This window comes from Artemia franciscana, chromosome 2 (genome assembly GCF_032884065.1).
Source record: "Artemia franciscana chromosome 2, ASM3288406v1, whole genome shotgun sequence".
In the NCBI taxonomy this organism is placed as follows: domain Eukaryota; kingdom Metazoa; phylum Arthropoda; class Branchiopoda; order Anostraca; family Artemiidae; genus Artemia; species Artemia franciscana.
The window spans coordinates 33275560-33296744 of NC_088864.1; the positions used below are offsets into that span (position 1 = coordinate 33275560).

Genomic DNA, 21185 nt, shown 5'->3' on the forward strand with positions numbered 1-21185 from the left:
TTTATCTCTCTAACTCTCTCTCACTCTCTCTCTCTCTCTCTCTCTCTCTCTCTCTCTCTCTCTCTCTCTCTCTCTCTCTCGCTATATCTGTGTGTCGGAACGGCTGTTTGCTTGTGTCTCTATGTCTTTGTGTCTGAGTGGGTGTTTGCATGTTTCCATATCTTTCTTTGTGTGTTTGCGTGTCTGAGTCTGTGTGTTTGTCGGTGTTTTCTCTCTCTATCTCACTATGCCTATGTTTTAGAGCGACTTTTTACTTTTTTCTCTCACTATGCTTGTGTGTCTGAGTGGGTGTTTGCATGTTTCTGTGTCTATCTTTGTGTGTTTTTGTTTCTGTGCGTTTGTGACTCAGTGTGTCCTTAGGGTTTTTTTCTTTCTCTCTCTCTCTCAGTATGCCTGTGTGTCATATCGGTTGTTTGCTTGTCTCTCTTACTATGCCGGTGTGTCTGAGTGGATGTTTTCATGTTTCCGTGTCTGTCTTTGTGTGTTTGTAGGTGTTTGTCCCTCTCTCTCTCTCTCTCTCTCTCTCTCTCTCTCTCTCTCTCTCTCTCTTTCTCCCTCCCTCTCTCTCTCTCTCTCTATACGAGAGAGAAAGAGATAGAGAGAGATAGAGAGAGACAAGAACACCTACAAACACAATGAGTCAGAAACAAAAGCACAATAGACACACCCGGAGACATAAAAACAACAGCTCAAAAACACAGGCATAGTGAAAGAGAGAGAGATAAAAACACCTAAAAAAACACAGAGTAAGTCCCACAAAGACAGACAGGGAAACATAGTGAGAGAGACAGGCAAACATCTACACAGACACACAGGCATAGTGAAAGAGAGAGAGATAAAAACACCTAAAAAACACAGAGTAAGTCACACAAAGACAGACAGGGAAACATAGTGAGAGAGACAAGCAAACATCCACACAGACACACAGGCATAGTGAGAGAAAGAGAGACAAAAATAAAGACAGACACTAAAACATGCGAACACTCGCTCAGACAGACACGCATAGTGAGAAAGTTAAGCTAAAAATCGCTCAGACACATAGGCATTGTGAGAGAAAAAAGTAAACAGCCACTCAAACACAAAGGCATAGATAGAGGGAGAGAGAGAGACAAAAACACCTACAAACACACAAAGTAAGACACACACTCACAAAAAGACGGACACGGAAACATGCGAACACCTGCTAGGACAGGAACAAGCAATCGCCCGCCTAGACACACAGGAACATTTAGTGAGAGAGGCAAGATCACTTATAAACACACAGCTTCAGACATACAAACAGACAGTAGGACATACAATCATCCGACCAAACAAACAGGCACAGAGAGTGAGAGTGACAAAAAACACGCGAACACACGGATTGAGAAATACAAACTGACATAGAGACATTAGGACAAGCAAACACCCACTCAGACACACAAGCACAGAGAGTGAGAAAGACAAAAACACACAGATACAGAGATTCAGACATACAAAGAGACAAAAACAGACACTGGGACAAGCAAATACCTGCCTAGACGGACAGACATAGAGAGTGAAAGAAAGAGAAAGAGAGTGAAGAGACATAGAGAGAGATAAATAGCAGTCCAGACTATGCATTCGCATAGAAAACAACTGAAAAGATATAAAATATTATTATTTCCATAAAAAAGGTAATGTAAATAAGACAAACAGTTATTAATTTAAAAAACTTTTTCCACAAAACACGTTTTACAAAGAAAAGTAAAAAGCTCCATTAAGCCAAGATTGAGTAAAAATAAAGTCAAATAATCTTCCAAACGTAAAACTACCACAAATCTCTATGAATAAATAAATGAAACTCAAAACGAGCCAAAATTAACAGAGTAGTGCTGATAACCCCCATGCCTTCTTAAGACCAGAACACAATTTGGGCTTCATTGAAAACAAAATACGTTTGAAATGTTGTCACTTCTCTTACCCTCACAAATAAAAGGTTATCAGAACTATGTCAATTAAACTGACAATACACGGTCATTTGTTTTTTTTTTGTTGTTGGTGTTTTTTAAGCCCTTATGGGACTAAGATTTTTGCAAGTCTAAGCAGTGAGGTAAATCAAGAGACTATTTTTTCTTGCCAGGTTATCAGAATAGGGTTAACCAACGACAATAAAAAGTAACTGCCCGAAAAACAGATATTTAGGGGTTGGTAGCCCTATTTTCTGTGGGAATTTAAATTCATTTTTATGTTGATTTGATTGTTTATTTTAATTTCTCTTTGTTTTAGAACTCATCTATTCATCTATGTCAGTTTTCGTTCTGTTTATGTTCAATCCAATTATTCCTTTTAACTTTTATTTCTTATAAATTTCGTTTATTCATTGACATTAATCTCTTTTCGTTTTAAGTTTGAATCATTATTTTTCTTTGTTTCTACTCGTCTTAGGATTGAATATGGCTCTTTTCTTTTTTTGAAGACTTCGTTTTTTGAAGACGAGACTTTTTAAGTTAATTGCAAAAAAAAAAAAATGAATGACTATTCAGGGATTTTAGTGTTAATAGAGAATTGTATATGTCTTCTCGATCAAGAAAAATAGATTACAATAATAGATCAAGGCTTGTATAATAATAGTAGTTATACAATAATACATCAAGGATAATAAATCAGGCTTTACACTTTTACAGTTATGGAAGGGGGCAGCATCCAATTCTTGTTTGTAGTTAAGTAATATTTGTCTTCAACAGTCTCAGAAAGAACTGATAAAATTAAATTGAATATTTGAAATATAATGGTATTAATTGCTGAAAGCTCATCAGTTAATAATTAAATTTACTGTAATTTTTATGTTTATTTTCAATGTTGTAATAAGAACAAAATGAAATATTAGTAATATAATTCGTTTTCAGCAAAGCACCATTGACGCATTCAGTTTAAGACTTTTACAGTGAGAACAGGAGGCAAAATCCAAACTCCTATTTGTAGTGATTTTTGTTCGTTTCAAGCTTGATTTAAATATTCAATTTAAGTCTCACTCGTTGAATGGTTTATTTATTCATTTATATTAGAACAAATTGTATATTTTTTGGTTATGGTTGTTTATTCTATTTCTGTTCGTTTTGAGTCTCATTTATACTTCAGTAGCAAAATATTTTGTTTGTTTTAAGCATGATTTGCATCTTTAATTTAAATTTTATTCTTTTAAGATTTAGTTATTCATTTATAATAGTACATGTTGTCTTTTTTTCTGCTATGATTGTTTATTTAAATTTTGATCGTTTTGGGTTTCATTTATTCTTTAATAGTAACTTCTGGTCGTTTTGAGTTTGAGTTATTTTAGGTTTCTAGTTCTTCTTATCTGAAGTTTAGTAAGACCTCAACTTTTCTATACAAAGCTTCTTTTTCACAAATTTTTTTATAATTGATTTCGGTTCGTTTTGGATTGCCAAAGTTTCAAGTTTTTCAATATTCCCTATTTCAAAATAATTTTTTATTCCAAAACAAATTAACAGTCTTGCAAGAACCAATAAAATGAAACTGACTATTACATATATAATAATATTAGTTGCTGAAAGGTCACTTGCTCAAAATTTTGTTTCACTAAGCGCCGGATTTAAAGCTTTGACACTCATAGGCCCAAGCGCATTGCCGCTCCGTTATTGCAAGATTTTAGGGAAATCGTGAAGGGGTTTGCCTTATCCTCAACACCCCGCTCTTTACGCTAAATTTTTGTTACTTTTAAAAGGGCTTATTGTTCTAATAAAATGGCCGTTCTGTTTCAGGAGTCATTTGAAAGAATTGGGACAAAAATCCACCTTTAGCATAAAGAGCGAGGTGTTGAGGAGCGCGCAACGCCCTTCATATCCGTAAAAATTTCTGTTCGTGCTAAATTTTAATGTTGCTCCTTACTTTCAGTTGAAAAAACTAGTTTTTTTATTTTAATTTTTGATTGTTTTTTCAATAATACCAGGAAATCTGGCCCCACCTGTGCGAAGAAATTCTGGAAATATCATCTAGACAATTCAATCTCGGTAAAAATTTACACCTGACAATTACACTTACCAACTCAACGCGTAAAATCTGACAGAAAAGGGAAAGCAAGACATATAAAAAGAATTTTGTATAGGAATTCTGGCGAATTCCCCCAATGTATAATTTCTCCTGACAAGCTCACCCCCTGAAAACTTCCCTCCCCATAGAAAATTCCCCCTTGGAATAACCCCCAGCAGAAATTTCGTCCCCACCCCCACCCAAAAATGTATACATAATTTTCAACAAAAAATACTATGCGTAAACAATGGGCAAATTTTATGACCTAAAGACCTTTTCCCCTGGGGCTGTGGGGGGGGTCATTTTATATCCAAAGGTATAGTTATTGGGCCTTTCAACTACGATGAACAAAATGGCCATATTCGGAAAAAGGGGCTGGGAAAGAAGCCTAGCTGCCCTAAAATCTTTTTGGTCACTTAAAAATGGAACTAGAACTTATAATTTTCGTTCAAATGAGTCCTCTCACGATGTTCTAGTACCGACAGGTCAATACGATCAACTCTAGGGGAAAAAACCGCATTCGTGATTTTATTCTGGCAAAAATTACCAATTTCCCTATTTTTTGCAGATAGGAGCTTGAAACCTCTATAGTAGGGCTCTGTGATGCGCTGAATCTGATGGTGTGATTTTTTTGTAGATTCTATCACTTTTTAGAAAACTGTGAAAATTTTCTCAGGCTCGTAGGCTTTAAATAAAGGAGAAGAACAACATTGAAACTTAAAACAAATACAAGTTTTGGCTATATGAGAGGACTACCACCCCATCACCCTCATTATTCGCGTTAAATTTTAAGTAGTACTTAAATGAATAGAATTTATTCCGGTACTTATGTATTATACCGCCAAAACTCAAGAAGTGAAGTTAGCTTAATCTTAATGAAAAATACCAAAACATGACGGAGATATTATACCTTAGAAACAAATTTGGGCAAAATATTGGCATATTGGGGGAATAGGGAAAGGGATAACCTAATCCCCCCTTTAATCTGCAAATATATAGCCCAAATTATATAATTCCAATGTATTTTGTCACCCGCCAGTTGTTTTCCACTGAGAATAACCAAATTGTTTCTTAATACAGACAGATAAAATCGGTTTGTTCTTGAGTTTTACATGGCGTAAACTTGAATGTTGGTGGCCTAATACATAAGTACCTTTATTCCAAAAAATGAGGGATCTTCCCTTAAGCATCCGCTCTGTACAAAAAAGTCCTAGAGTGATATACTGAATAAATTTATGAGTACACCCAATTTAATGTAATAAATGGGTGATAGCAAGTGTTTTATTTACCAATTGCCTTGTGAAACATTTAAACATACATTTAAATGTTTTAAATGTTTAAACAACATTGTATTATTTGAGGAAAAAACACTTTTTATCTCGTTCCTAATTCCCCTGGTTTTAATAGTGGTTCTAAAAGGTTCAAGCGTAAGGATCAAAGGCTAATGGGAGAAGGGACAGCCTTCCTCATATACGAAGCAATTTCTATTCAAAGCTTGTTAAACTTTTATAACTTATTTAAAACGTTTTAAACTTTGCCCAAAGAGTGGAGGTTGAGGGGCCGATAGCCTACCTCACAAAGTAACAATTTTTAGTATTTTAAATTTTAATGTCACTCTTATTCATTTTATTTATTTTTTATTCATTTTAAATCTTAAAGTCACTTATACTGTTCCACTGGCTGACACTACCCTCGTTTTTCTCTGCTACTTGATTTTGTTTTTTTTTTTCATTTTTTGTATATCTTCTTTGCTTCAACTACAATAGCTTCTAACTTGTGAAAAAGGTACTAGAACAAGCAATTTCCATTCAAATAGACGTCTTCTAATGTTTTAAGACCTACAGTCTGATTTTATCATCCCTCTTGATCGTAGTTTTTGGGGGTATATGGGGGGAGGAAGGCATGGACCTCTTCATTCCTACAGGAAGACCTTTGCTCTCGATGTCCAATTCAAAATTTCACATTGCACCCGTCTTAGTCCTGATGAAAACATGAAAACTTGAAAACTTGGGATAAAACTTCAGATTTTATGAAAACATGAAAACATGAAAACTTTGCATAAAACTTCAGTTTTATAAAATCAGACTTAAAATAAACGAAAGAACAAAAGTAGGTTCTGTGTGTATCTTTAAAGGCCCATTTCTTTGTATTTTTAAAGGCCCATGTATCTTTAAAATAAACGAAAAAACAAAAGTAGGTTCTGTGTGTATCTTTAAAGGCCCATTTCCCGAAAATCACCAAACTTAATTTAAATATTCTATGATAATATTCTAGCAAACACAAGTCTTTCCGTTCGTTAGCTCATGCAAATCGCAGTTTAAAGTATAGACAAATATGTGTCTATTAATCAATAAAAAATATAGGGATAATTATTCCATCTACCGCATTCTTTTCATTGTCCTTCTACTGACAGGCTGCCATTCATTTGCTTCGAACACAGGCGTAACTTCCTATACGATAAGTAGTTAAACCATTAGTTTTACAAAAGATCTCTTGTAGCTCATTGAAAATAAATGCTGCTGAATGATCGTGCATAAATACAGATAATACAGCTATTGTAAACTTGTTGTATGGTTAAGCTGTTGAAGAAACAGTTACTTGAAGCGCAATATTTCTTGAAGACTTTAACTTGATTTCCGTTTCAAATTCTAGGTCATCTAAATATTTACCCCCCCTCTCTCTCTCTCTCTCTCTCTATCTCTCTCTCTCTCTCTCTATCTCTCTCTCTCTCTCTCTCTCTCTCTCTCTCTCTCTCTCTCTCTCTCTCTCTCTCTCTCTCTCTCTCTCTCTCTCTCTCTCTCTCTCTTCCTGGTAACAAACTGTAAGTAAGGAGGGACTAATGCTGAGTTTTGGTCACGGTACATACATACTGAAACGACTTTTTATTGTTTCTCAAACTATGTAAATTTCATTAAGTTTAAAGTTTTCCGTCAAAACCTGCAAGCCTAAATTTACTTGCATGTTTTTCGAAATGGGGGCAGAACCCGTCCAAAAGGAAACGTGACCTTCATGGAAACTGCACCGTCGATTATTGTACATCAGAGAGTCTTATTGTCAAGAGTCCATGCCCTTATATAAAAGAATCCAAAATTTTGCCTTTTATTCCAAGAAGAAGAATCAAGGATGCATGTTAACCTAGTTCTTTGTTTTTTGTTTTTCTAAGAGACGATCGTATTAAGACGAAAACCTTTAAGAACGAAAATGAAAAATTCTAGTTTCTTTTTCAAGCAATAATATATTGTGCCACAGCAAAGTGGTCTTTACTGCCATTTTGTGGTACAGAACAAAAATTTTGCACCAAAGAGAGCCAAAAAGCTATCGATAAGAATTTTGAGTAACACAATTGATTTAAAATCATCTAGGATTTTTGTATGGAGCTTTCCAGTCCCAAAGGCCGTAGTAAAACTTCGAGGCTCATTTCCTCCTAAAGATTTTTGTAGTTAAAAAAGGGTTAGCATAAACGTTTCTTCTAAAGCTCCATTTAACTTAGTTGACTGAGTTCAAGCGTAAGTTAAACATCAATCATTACCAATAAGCAAATTGAATTCAGAATGAACAGAAATTACAATAAATAATCAAGCTAATCTTAAAAAGTCCAGAAATCATCAAAAGCAGGAGTAGGGGTACCATCCTATTAGCTTCTACAAACCAGAACGTCATATGCACCTTCCTGAAAACAGTTTTAATTTCGAGCTGTGTGTTATTCTATTCATCATGAACTTAACAAGAAAATTATAGAAAATTATCATAATAACTAAGATTACTGAAAAAAATTAGTTAAATCCGGTTTGACAACTTAATATATATTGATAGTCAATTCTGAATCTCCAAGAATTTTGAATTTATTAACGTTATAAAAGAAAAAACGTTTAAAAAATATTTTGTTTTCAGTAAGGCACAAATGGCGTTACGGTCTTCAAAACACATAGAGGGTGCTAGACCTACTCTGGTTTATAGTATTTTTTTATGGTAATTTTTGTGGTCATTTCATTTATTTAGTTATATTAATTCATGTTCAATTTACGGTTGAATAACTGTTTGACTTTATTTTTGCTCATCTTAGGTTTAGTTTCACCATTTACATTTCTTTGAAAAACTTCTTCTGTGGGAAAAGCTATTTAAATTGATTTTTGTCCTATTTTATTTGACATAATTCCTCATTGTTTGATAAAGTTAACATTTTTAAAGCCTTTTCTCTTTTTTCTCCGGATTCTATAACAGAATTAAAATATTTGCCATTTGACAGGGGTGTTAATATTGGATTTGGGTCCAAGGTAGTAATTAAGCCTACATTTAAGTGTGCTAATAGATGGGCTAAACTCACCATGCTGACATTTGCTACCAGTAAACCCACGTGGACAAGCACATCCTGATTCATTTTTCCTTAAGCAGCGTCCCCCGTTTAAACATGGAGAAGCACTGTAACACTTCAAATATATATTCAGTCCATCGTACCGGTTACCATATGCCAACACAAGGTACAAAGTCAGAATTCCAATCTCAGCAACTTTCCACATCTTTCTGATGTCATATCATGGAATCTTGAAGATTTGACTTTATAGAATACGCGTTTTTCCAAGTGTGTTCTGAATCGCCGAGTTCTCAGAGCATTAAAGATTGCCAAAGAATAGTGCTGTTTAAAATATAAACCTGGAAATGACAAGTTTCCGACAAATTTATTGCATGCTCATTCACATCCCTCACATAAAAGAAAGCAACATTTGAGACGTTCGAGGAAAGTTATTTGAATAGAAAACATTGCCTTTGCATCATTTAAAGGGTATCCATTATGCCAAAAATAGAAGCGAATTGTCCAAACATTGAAGGTATCGTTTTTAAGTTCTCTTATTTCCCCCCCCCAAAAAAAAAACTTTGAAATTTTTTCAAGTTTACTGAAAATAAATGGAATTAAATAAAGAGACCCTATCAGCCACAGGCACATTAGCAATAGAGGGGGGCTGAAGGATCAATTAGTCCAAATGTCTATGCCTGGTATTTTTTTTTACATATTACTGTACTTCTTATATAAACTGCCTCTTTGTTTCTGGGTTGGTCTAACTTGATCTTCCCATCCTGAAATATATTCCTGCAAATGCATCCCTTCATACTGATGGGCATGTTTCCCCCATACTAATTTCAAATAGACAGTACCCAGTGACCCAGGCCAACGCCATCCCGATATCTATTGACTTTCACCACAGCTCAAAAACGTCTTAAAACTGAGATTCAATAAAAAAAAAACTAGTTTTTTTTAACTGTAAGTAAGGAGCGACATTAAAACTTAAAACGAACAGAAATTACTCCCTATATGAAATGGGTTGTCCCCTCCGCAATCCCTCGCTCTTTACCTAAAGTTTGACTCTTTGCCACAATTCTACTTTTAAAAATAATTAAAAGCTTTAGCGTAAAGAGCGAGGGATTGCGGAGGGGACGACCCATTTCATATACGGAGTAGTTTCTGTTCATTTTAAGTTTTAATGTCACTCCTTACTTATAGTTAAAAAAACTAGTTTTTTTTTTATTTAATTTCTGAACGTTTTCGAATTAATGCATGTTTGATTTTGGCTCTCCACACATAAATTATTAAAATGAAATTTGCATATTAATTGCTTTTTTGGCTAAATGGCTTTCTCTTAGTTTTGATCAGACGATTTTGAGAAACAAGGGGTGGGGAAGGAGGCCTAGTTGCCCTCCAATTTTTCGGTTACTTAAAAAGGCAACTAGAACTTTTAATTTTTAATTTTTTATTAGTAAAAAATATACGTAACTTAAGAATTAACTGACGTAACAAACTTTCATAACCTTATATTTTTATTATGTAAACGAGGGGGTTTGTACCCTCGTTAATACCTCGCTCTTTACACTAAATCGTAAGTTTTGTCCCAATTCTTTAAGAATGACCCCTGAATCAGAAAGGCCGTAGAATAAATAGTTGAAATTACTAAAAATACTTTAGCATAAAGAGCAAGGTATTTATCTCCTCCTAAATACCTCGCTCATTATGCTAAAGTATTTTTAGAACCCCTCATATGCGTAATAATCTCTGTTCGTCTTAAGTTTCAATGCTACTTCTTCCTTTCATTTGAAAAAACGTTTTCATGTTTATTTTTCATTGTTTTCTTATAGTAATGCTAGAGAATCCTGCGCCATTGTCATTGAATTTTTCTTCCCCCATGACAGATTCCTCCAAGGAAAGATCCTCCAATATAGCCCCCTCTCCTCAGCCCCACCCCCAAACAAAATAAAATCCCCCTGAAAACGTCTGTACACTTCCCAATAACCATTACTATATGTAAACACTGGTCAAAGTTTGTAACTTGCAGCCCCTCCCCCAGGGATTTTGGGGGGTAAGTCATCCCCAAAGACATAGTTATTATGTTTTTCGACTATGCTGAACAAAATGGCTATCTCAAAATTTTGGTCCGTTGACTTTGGGAAACAAATGAGCGTGGGGGGGGGGGGCCTAGATGCCCTCCAATTTTTTTGGTCACTTAAAAAGGGCACTAGGACTTTTCATTTACGTTATAATGAGCCCTCTTGCGACATTCTAGGACCACTTGGTCGATACGATGACCCCTGGGAAAAAAAAAAACAAACAAAAAAACAAACAAATAAACACGCACCCGTGATTTGTCTTCTGGCAAAAAATACAAAATTCCACATTTTTGTAGATAGGAGCTTGAAACTTCTACAGTAGGGTTCTCTGATACGCTGAATCTGATGGTGTCATTTTCGTTAAGATCCTACGACTTTTAGGGGGTGTTTTCCCCTATTTTCCTAAATAAGGCAAATTTTCTCAGGCTCGTAACTTTTGATGGGTAAGACTAAACTTGATGAAACTTATATATTTAAAATCAGCATTAAAATGCAATTCTTTTGATGTAGCTATTGATATCAAAATTCAATTTTTTAGAGTGTTGGTTACTATTGAGCCGGGTCGCTCCTTACTACAGTTCGTTACCACGAACTGTTTGAAAATATACGTAAGTTAAGAATTAACTTACGCAACAAACTTTTATATTCTTATATTTTTATTATGTATATAAGGGGGTTTGTACCCTCGTTAATGCCTCCCTCTTTACACTAAATCGTAAGTTTTGTCTCAATTCTTTAAGAATGACCCCTGGATCAGAAAGGCCGTAGAGTAAATAGTTGAAAATACTAAAAATACTTTAGCATAAAAAGCGAGGTATTTATCTCCTCCTAAATACCTCGCTCTTTATGCTAAAGTATTTTTAGAACCCCTCATATGCGTAATAATCTCTGTTCGTTTTAAGTTTACAATGCTACTTCTTACTTTCAATTGAAAAAAACTTATTCATGTTTGTTTTTTCATTGTTTTTTTTATAATAGTTTTAGAAAATCCTGCTCCCTTTTCATTGAATTTATCTTCCCCTATGACAGATTTCTCCAAGGAAAGATCCTCCCACATAGCCCCCTTTCCTCAGCCCCATCCCCAAAACCAAAAAAATCCCCCTGAAAACGTCTCTACACTTCCAAATAACGATTATTATATGTAAACACTGGTCAAAGTTTGTAACTTGCAGCCCCTCCCCCAGGGACTGTGGGGGAGTAAGTCATTCCGAAAGACATAGTTATTATGGTTATCGACTATGCGGAACAAAATGGCTATCTCAAAATTTTGATCCATTGACTTTGAAGAACAAATGAGCGTGGGAGGGGGCCTAGGTGCCCTCCAAATTTTTTGGTCACTTAAAAATGGCTCTAGAACTTTTAATTTCCGTTAGAATGAGCCCTCTTGCGACATTCTAGGACCTCTTGGTCGATACAATGACCCCTGGGGAAAAGAAAACAAAAACAAAACAAACAAACAAAAAAACACGCTCCCGTGATTTGTCTTCTGGCAAAAAATACGAAATTTCACATTATTGTAGATAGGAGCTTGACATTTTTGCTATAGGGTTTTCTGATACGCTGAATGCGGTGGTGTGATTTTCGTTAAGCTTCTATGACTTTTACGGGGTGTTTCCCCCTATTTTCCAAAATAAGGCAAATTTTCTCAGGCTCGTAACTTTTGATGACAAAGACAAAATTTGATGAAACTTATATATTTAAAATCAGCATGAAAATCCGATTCTTTTGATTTATATTTTAGGATCAAAATTCCGTTTTTTAGAGTTCCATTTATTATTGAGCCGGGTCGCTCCTTACTACAGTTCGTTACCACAAACTGTTCGATTAATGTAATCGAATTCTCCATCTAGTCCCAAAATTAATTCCTATAAATATATCTGATTTTTTGGTCTTTGCAATTGAGGTACAGGGAATTTATTGAAGAAACTAAAATGGTTGAGGTATTTTAAACAAATTAAGAAGCTTTGCGGCGACAAAAAAACATGCTTCGAGGGCCCTAAGCCCTCTCTGCACGTGTCTATTGCAAACCTGAAACCAAATTTATTTCAAATATTACTCTGCACGAAAAATGTGGTTCAATCCCACTTTCTAGGACTGTAATGAAAGAAAGGTTGAGATGGCTTCTGCACATTCTGCGGATGAAGTATGACAGATTGCCAAAGATTGTCTTTGTTAGCCAACCGTCAAGGGCCAAACAGAAAGCTGGTCGTCCTCGTCCGGGGTTGGAGGATGTCATAAATAAAGATTTAAAGGAAATGGGAACATCTTAGGAGGGTGTAAAGAGAGAGACTTTGAATAGATAGGGATGGAGGAGGAGTGTGCTTAGCTGTGTTGGCCTCAGGCGGCTTAGTGTTGCGGTGAGTTGTTAGTAATAGTATAAGTATATCAAATCTGCGTTATGGACAAAAATGATTAAAAACACTAAAACAACAAAGAAACTGTTGGCAAAACGCAACAGGGCTAGATTATTGATTTTAATCTAACAAACTATTATTTATAGTACCAAAAACAAACTTCGAACTGAGGAGCAAAAATTTGGCCAAAGCATGCATGCAATATTGACAAAGCAGAACTCAGCTGGATTTTAAATTCTAATAAGATAGCCGTATTTGTTGTGCGTTGGATAAAAAAAAAATTGAAATTAAGATGCCAAAACTTGGCCCTGGCTGATACAAAATACTTACAAAGCAGGAGCTTTTTTATTGATCATGCAGCCTGCTTTGACTTACAAACACTGTGTATAGGTTATGGCCAGGGTTTGGGCATTTAAGTTCAAAGTTTTCATTTTATAAGTATAAAAGTTTTCTATTTTTTTTTTCTAGCTCTTTTCCTTTGTTTTGACCTTGATATCATGATGCTGCAACTAAAGTTAGCTTAGGGTATTGAAAAGGGTTTAAGAAGTGGTCCCAAACTACCCGGTATTCATATTTAATGTTTTGGTAGTTTTAGTTATCGCTACTGTAATAAAATAAGTTCATTTTTTCGTAAAAAGTAAGCCTTTAAAATCAAACCTCATAGTAAACTTACGTTTCAGAAGCTTGCACCGAAATTAAAACGAATCAGTGCGTAAAGTTTTCAAGATTAACGCGAACCAAATCTACTTTTTGACAATTTGAATGAACTGAGTCCCCGATACTAAAACTGTGTACTTTTTCCAACACAATTCTTCTACTTTCAATACTTTCTGTCATAATAGGTAGCCTAAGAACCAAATCTACTTTGGTATTTCTTTGGTATTCCAAGTCTATTTCTCTTTGCTGTCACGAAAGATTTATCATACTTCTCATTGTAAACTGACCTTCAGGTTGTTTGTTTATTTTTTACCATCAAACAGTTCGTGCTAGCGAACTGTAAGTAATGAGCCACTCGACTCAGTAGTAACCGAAACTCTAAAACACGGAATTTTGGTATCAACAGATACATCAAAAGAATCAGCATATTATGCTGATTTCAAATATAAAAAAATTAATCCAAGTTTAATTTTATCCGTCAAATTTTTGGCCCCCCTCCCACATCCCTATTTCTCAAAGTTATCTGATTAAAATTTTGAGATAGCCATTTCGTTCAGTATTGTTGAAAGGTCTAATACCTGTGTCTTTAAGGAAAAAATACAAGGGCACCTACTTTAAGGACAAGGATGGAATTGTCTGGAGGGAATTTGCGCTTTATATGGGATAAAATTTCCACGGAGCTTTTTCCCGTCAGTGGAGGGGGATATATCATGGAGGGTGAGCCAGATTTATCGGCATAATTTGAAAAACAATCGGAAAATAAATAAAAAACAACTTTTTTTAACTAAAAGTAAGGAGCAATATTAAAACTCTAAACAAACAGAAATTATTCCGTATATGAAGAGATACTCCCTCCTCAATACGTTTTTCTTTAAGCTAAAGTTGGATATATAAAGATTATTGGCTTATAAAGCTGATTCCAAATATGTAAGTTTTATTAGGGTTTTCTAGGCAAATGAAAATATATAAATACATTTTCCAATTATTAAGGGGACAATTTTGCTTTGTTTTAACTTTAAATAAAAATACCAAAATATAGTAATTTTCAAAGCCCAGGAGTGACATTAAAACTTGAAACGAACAGAAATTATTCCGTGTATGAAAGGGACTGTCCCTTCCTCAAGCCCTTGCTCTTTGCGCTGAAGTTTGACTCTTTGTCACAACTCTACTTTTTAAAGTAATAAGAAATTTTATCGTGAAGAGGGGGGCGTTTAGGAGGGGACAGCCTCTTCCATATACGGAATAATTTCTGTTTGTTTTAAGTTTTAATGTCGCTCCTTGTATTCAGTTAAGAAAAATTTGTTTTCTTATTTAATTGCAACCAAAACCGGGACTTAATCAAAGTCACTAATTCACAAAAATGTAGGAGAGCAAGGAATTGTTTCTTCTTTTTTCAAAGAAGATATACGAAAAAAAAATTCCATTCTTAAGGAAGCAATTCTGCTTTGTTTTATCTTTTCAATGAAAATACCAAAATAGGGTAATTTGCAAAGCCTAGGAGGGAGGGGGTGGAAAAGAACACCAAAAGGTGTACAAATGCAAATCCTGTTCCAACCCTCGCATTGACACCCGTGGATTTAATTTGGATGACAGACTCTTTTGCTTGCAAAATATAAAAATTTTAAAAAGTTTACCAACATTTTTGTTAGAGCACCGGAAACCGGACTGATGCTTATTATTTTATTATGAGGTTGATGATAAGACATTCGATAAGAAGATAATTTAAACGGATGATGATTCTATAAAGGTTTTATTTAATTTTGGATGTTTTTGTCTGATAGTGTTTATGCCTAAGTACTGAGTTGATAATATAAAGCTGAAACTTCATGGTTTAAGATGTGTAACAAAATGAAGGAAATTAAAGATAAAATACATGAAAGGGACAATTTAACAGCTATTTGATTACATATAACAGAAGGTTGTTAGTAGCACCAATATTGGAAGTTTTTTGTACAGGACTGCACATATTTTAAATTTGAGAAAAAGTACTACTAGAAGCTTCAAATGAATAACTCCAAGATACGGTAACTGTCTTATATATCCTATCTAAAGCTCTTACGTCCACTAAGCTGATTATCCGACTAATGATGCTGGAATCAAGAAGCATTAATGCCAACTCTACTCATTTCAACAACGCTCAGCTGATGGGTCAAAGACGCCGACTCTCCTTATTTTTGGTTCTTGGGACATCACAATAGGAAGTTTAATTATCACTTTTCGACAAAGCAAAAAAGTGAATCTAATGAGAAAGTGAGTCTAGCAAATACTTCGGACATTTTTTCTTTTTAGGATTGCGATCAATTAGGAAGTATCGAACCAAAGTACAATGAAAGATCCAAGAGGCAGAGAAAAGAGCCATCCCGCTCCCTTCTCCTCCGTTGGCTTGATTGTTATTATGGTTTGTAGTTTCTTTGGATTCTTTTCAATTAAACAAGAGAACAGGTTTTTTTTCTTATTAAAAACTTAAAACGTAAAGTTAAATCTTAAAACAAACAAAAATCATGCAATATATAAGGTGCTGTACCCCTTTCTAAGCACCACTCTAAATGTCTACGGTGCTTTACTGAAAGCAGTTATCACTGCAGCAAATGTAATGAATGGTCAACCGCAAGTTACTTTACTTACCGATTATCTTTTAAAACATTTAAAATGAAAATTTTGTTGTTTGAAGCAAATGTTTTCTCCAAGAATGGTCTTTCATTCTTGAGGCATCGGAAAGACACCTCTTATCTCATTCCGATTGTCCCTCTGTTTGATTATTCGTTTTTACAGTATCTTGGGCAAGAAGCAAAACTCTGGGGTATAGAGGGTTTGAGAAGAGGGCAGGTACCCTTCTATGAGGAAAAATTTCTGTCTGTTTTAGCCTTAATGTCCTTCTCTACTTTGATTTTAAAAACCACATCTTTTTAATTTCTTTTCGTTTTATACAATACTTGGCATATGTAATGCCGTGCTCTAAAAATGAAGGGGGCTATCAACCCTCAATTTTCCCTCTTTCCCTGACAGTTTAGTGTCTGGGTGAAAAGGGCTAAATAGTTCTTAGGATTTTGGTCTGGTTTGGGGCGAAATTGACATTTTACAGGAGAAATTGCTAGGCTTCGGTTGTAATATTTGATACATGCAGAAGATCTTTAAATTCCATTTTAATTAAGCTTCTCTCAAGGATCTATGACTATGTACTGGTTTAATATAGTTGTCTTTGAGAAAAAGCAGACGTGACAATTATTCTCGGATAAAGTAAAAACAATCACAACTTTTAATAGAGACGTTAGAGCTCTCAAAAATTTGTATCTCAAGAGATATCATCTCATATTAAATGTTTAATGATGAGTTTTATTTTCTAATTTTTAGTTGGACCTTAAGCGCCTTTTGGGGGATTGTTTGAACATTTTCTTAATTATTTATATTTTCATATTCTTATAACTTTTGATTAAGGGATAGTTTTTCCATCTGACTCCTTCTTTTTATCTAGAGGCATACGAAAGTTAGAAAATGCGAGTATTCTAATGCGTTTTCCGAGGTGTCAGACGCCCCAATTGCAGACAGCTTCACAGACTGTCCTGCATAAGTACTTCATGCACAATTTTGCACCACTTTACGTGGTTTTGTAGTGCCTCGAGTGAACTAACTTGGTTAAATAATACGTCACAATAGATGTTTATACAAACCAGTTATTTTCTATGGATTGTGTACATATTAGGAAACGAATATACAACAACTCGATATTGTGGCCTTTGAAATTGGAAAGCTCATGATATAGTCTTTTGATAATTCTAAATTTAATTTTTAACTCAATATCATTTTAGTCTTCTTTCAGCCGAAACTATAGCTTTGTGCTGAAAAAACACATAAAACACCACTTTACTACGGTTGAATCTCTTTTGCTACTAAAAAATGGCACTAAAACTTAAAATTCCCTTTAGAAATAGTCTCTCTCGATATTCTAAAAAATACTGGTTTGATACTAACGCCTTTTGATCACTGTTTGACACTACACGCAAGTGTTGGTAGTAGATTTTAATCCCTACTATCCCGCGTTAGATCCAACTTTCCCTTTTTCTTCGGTATATTACAAAGTTCGAAACCATTGTTTAAATACACATTTGGGGGGGGGGGAAAGAAACTAATAAACAAAAAGAAATCGTATTTTATAGATAGGGGTTTGAAACAGCTGTAACAAGATTCTCTGATACACTGAGTTTGGTTGTATGACTCTTTGTCAAAATAGTTCTTGCTTTTGGATTTGTTTTCTCTCCATTTTCAAAATTTGGCGAATTTCTTTGGCTCTTTATTTTTGATTGTCTATCTTAAATTCAATGAATTTTACAAATTTTGAAAAACCTATATAAGCATAATTCTTGTTTTGCATACATCTTTTTGAGTTCCAGCTGCTTGTAGTAAGTCGCTCTTTACTTACACCTTGTTACCAGGAACTGTTTGAAAGGCTATTTTAGTTTTGTAATTTAAATTTAAATATTAAACCAAGATATTCTAACCATTAACTTAATTTTTAACAGTTGTATAATTTTGTAAAATTAGAATTTTTGAAATTGACAATGCACCTTGCAATACCCAAGCCTGTAAGTTTCAAAGCTTCTATATTATCCTTTATTTTGTAATGTCATTTTGGGTCTTAGTCTAAATACAGTCTTTGAAAAATAGTTGAAACAAACTAAATTTGATAGATTGATCTTTAAGTAGGCCTAATTGGAATTTAATCATTTGTGAAAATTCCCTAAGTGATTCCTGAAATATCCTACATAGTTAATTAAATAAAAAGCAGGGTTTTAAACGGAAAGTAAGAAGTCGCATTAAAACTGAAAACAGTCCCTTATATGAGGGGCATGCCCCCTTCTTAATACCTTGCTCTCCGCGCTGAACTTTTTTAGTACTTAAAAGAAAACTTCTTAGTCTAATTAAATCTCCCTTTTGTTTCCAGAGTCGTTTTTAAAGACTTGGAACTAAAACTCAAACGTTAGCCTAAAGAGGATGGAGGATGGAGGATCCTCCTTCAGATACGGGCTAATTTCTTTTTGTTTTAAGTTTCAACATTGCTCCTTATTTTCAGTTACAAAAAAACTTTCTTTTATTTAATTTCCGATCTTTTTCAGATAATACGAAAAATACCCCCCCCCCCTCAATGACAAATTTCCCCAATAAAAATTCTTGGTTTCGCCGTTTCTCACGAGGAAAATTCCCTCATGAAGAATTCCTCCCGTAGAAAATTTCCCCATGGAGAATCCCTAGGGGAGGGAATCTCCCCTGTTCGATGCCATCACCCTGATGAAAAACACACACACAAAGAATAAACACACATCGTTGATCTTTTTTCTGGCAAAAAATAAAACAAATTACAGATGAAAGCCTGAAACCTCAACAATAAGGTTCTCTGATATGCTGAATTTGACGGTGCAAATTTCATGACAATTCCCCGACATTTTGAGGGTGTTCCCTTCTTTTACGACAATGAGGCAAAATTTATCAGGCTCGTAGTCTTTGATTGGTAGCAATAATGAATTTTATATATTTAGAGTCAGCATAAAAAGCAAATTCTTTTGATGTATCTATTGTTATCAAAATTCACTATTTTAGAGTTTTGCTTACTGTTGGCCGGGTCACTCATTACATTTAATTCGTTATAACGAACTGTTTGATTAAATACAAACAAGTTTCTCAAATGAAACTATGAAGCCAGATTAAAACTCAAAACCAAATGAAATTATTCCATATATGAGGGAAGTTGCCCAATATTCCACCCCTCGCTCGTTACGCTACAGTTCTTTAAAAATACTTCTTATTGAAACTCCATGACCCTTGTCTTTGAGAAGCCTTCCATAAGGAATTGGAACAGACAGTCAGGTTTTAGCGGAAAGTCAGAAATTGCCTCATCTAGGCTCCTCCAATTTCACGAAATTTAAACACACACGATTCCCATTCAAATGAAGTTTGACATCGACAACTTCCTACTATGAAATGTAGGCATGAAGCCACTATTTCTAAATGGCCTAATTGTAAATAATGACGAAGACCACACTGCCTTTCCATAATACAACTACAGAAGAGAGAATAATGAGGATTTTTTCCCCAAGACAGTGAACAATCAAAACATATTTGAATATTTCGGCCCTATATCTAAGGGAAAGAAAATAATAGTCTTCAGCAAAGAAAATAATAAACAATAAAACACTTACAACAAAAATTTTCGCTTAAAAATCCATTCTTTTTTTTAAAATAGCCTTGGCATCATTACTTCTTAACAAAAAGTTCAGCCAAGACTGTGAGATAAAAGCTAACATTTTACAAGCTAAAAGGTTCATTCATTGAACTAACTGTAATTATTAAAAATCGGAGTAATTTCTTATGGCGATATTTGCCTTCTCTGCAGCTAATCTTGTGGTTCTTATGGCACTGGGCTTGTTTTTATTCGTTCCTATTTTTGTTTTATTTTGAACTAGATTATTTTCTGTAATTAATTTTGTGTACATAGGGTTGAGTGTAAATTCACCTAAGTCTCTATTTAGGGATGTATTATTATTTAAGTTTCGTTTGATTTCGATAGCGTTGCGGACAGTTTCTTTGATTCCTAGGTCATTGCTAATTAGAATTGTTTCGTCAAATAGAACATAATGGTTTGAATTTTCAAAAATAAGATTGCTTAAAGCTGAATCGAAAGATATGGAGTTATTTCTAGATTTTAATGCTTTTTCAATACTTTCTTTGTGTTGCTTAATCTTGTTCTTAATTTTTGGTGGGTTCGACCAAAGTAGTAATTTCCATAACTACATGGTATTTGATACACCCCTCTTAGACGGGTAACTGGGGCTTTATCCTTACCAGAATTGAGAAGATTCATTATACTTAAATTACTTGTGAATACAGCACATAAATTGTTTTTTAAACGAAGTTCTTTTAGTTTTGAAGTAATTTTCGGAATATAAGATAGGTAAATCGTGCTTGTGGGATTATTCGATTCGTTTTCTGGTGTGGGATTTAAGGCTTTAGAAGAATGCATCTTTAATCTTTGAGCAATAACAGTATTTATGAGAGAAATTGGGTACCCAGTGCCAAAAAGTATGTCTGTGATAAAATCTAATTATTTTTTAATATACGGCTCTGAACAGATATTAAGTACTCTATCCACAAGAGATATTACCACACCTCTTTTAACATGTGGAGGATGGTTAGATTTGAAGTGAAGGTATCTATTATTATGCGTAGGTTTTCTGTAAACCGTAAAATCAAGTTTATTCACACTGCGTATTATCAGTACATCCAAAGAAGGTATTTTCCCATCTGTTTCGGTTTCTAGAGTAAATTGCAGGTTTCTATCGTAAATATTTAAATGTTCTAGAAAACCTTTAAGTTCACTTACGCTATAATTCCAAACTGAAATTACATCGTCCATGAAACGTCCCCAAAACACATGATTAAGAAAATACGAATCCAGGGCCCAATTTTCAAGATTCTCGACGAAACTATTTGCGAGTAGGCCTGATAGAGGTGCTCCCATAGGAAGGCCCCTTACCTTTTTGTAATATGAATCTCGAAACTGGAAGTGCATGGAATATTTGTTACATAATTTAACCAAATGCATGAGAACATCAATGTCTAGACCTATTGCCGACTCTTCGATTAGATGATAATTGTTTTCCAGTTTTTTGTAATAATTGCTCATATTTTGAAATATCAATACTAGTATACATGGAAACTATGTCAAAGCTACTTAATATGAAATTTTCAGAAATGTCTATCTGTTTCAATTTTTCTGCAAGATCAACTGAATTTTTTATATAA

At 34.4% G+C, this 21185-nt stretch overlaps 1 protein-coding gene across 6 annotated transcripts in view; it reads right to left on the bottom strand.

The window, feature by feature from the left end:
• The window catches only part of LOC136040303 (multiple epidermal growth factor-like domains protein 6), an 88757-nt gene extending 80102 nt beyond the window's left edge, over window positions 1-8655 (bottom strand). For all 6 annotated transcript variants that reach the window (XM_065724575.1, XM_065724570.1, XM_065724566.1 and 3 more), the window contains exon 1: window positions 8330-8655. In XM_065724575.1, coding sequence (XP_065580647.1) covers window positions 8330-8522 — 193 coding nt within the window. In that variant the 5' untranslated portion in view covers window positions 8523-8655. The remainder of the gene's footprint in view (window positions 1-8329) is intronic.
• Window positions 8656-21185: the final 12530 nt, after the last annotated feature.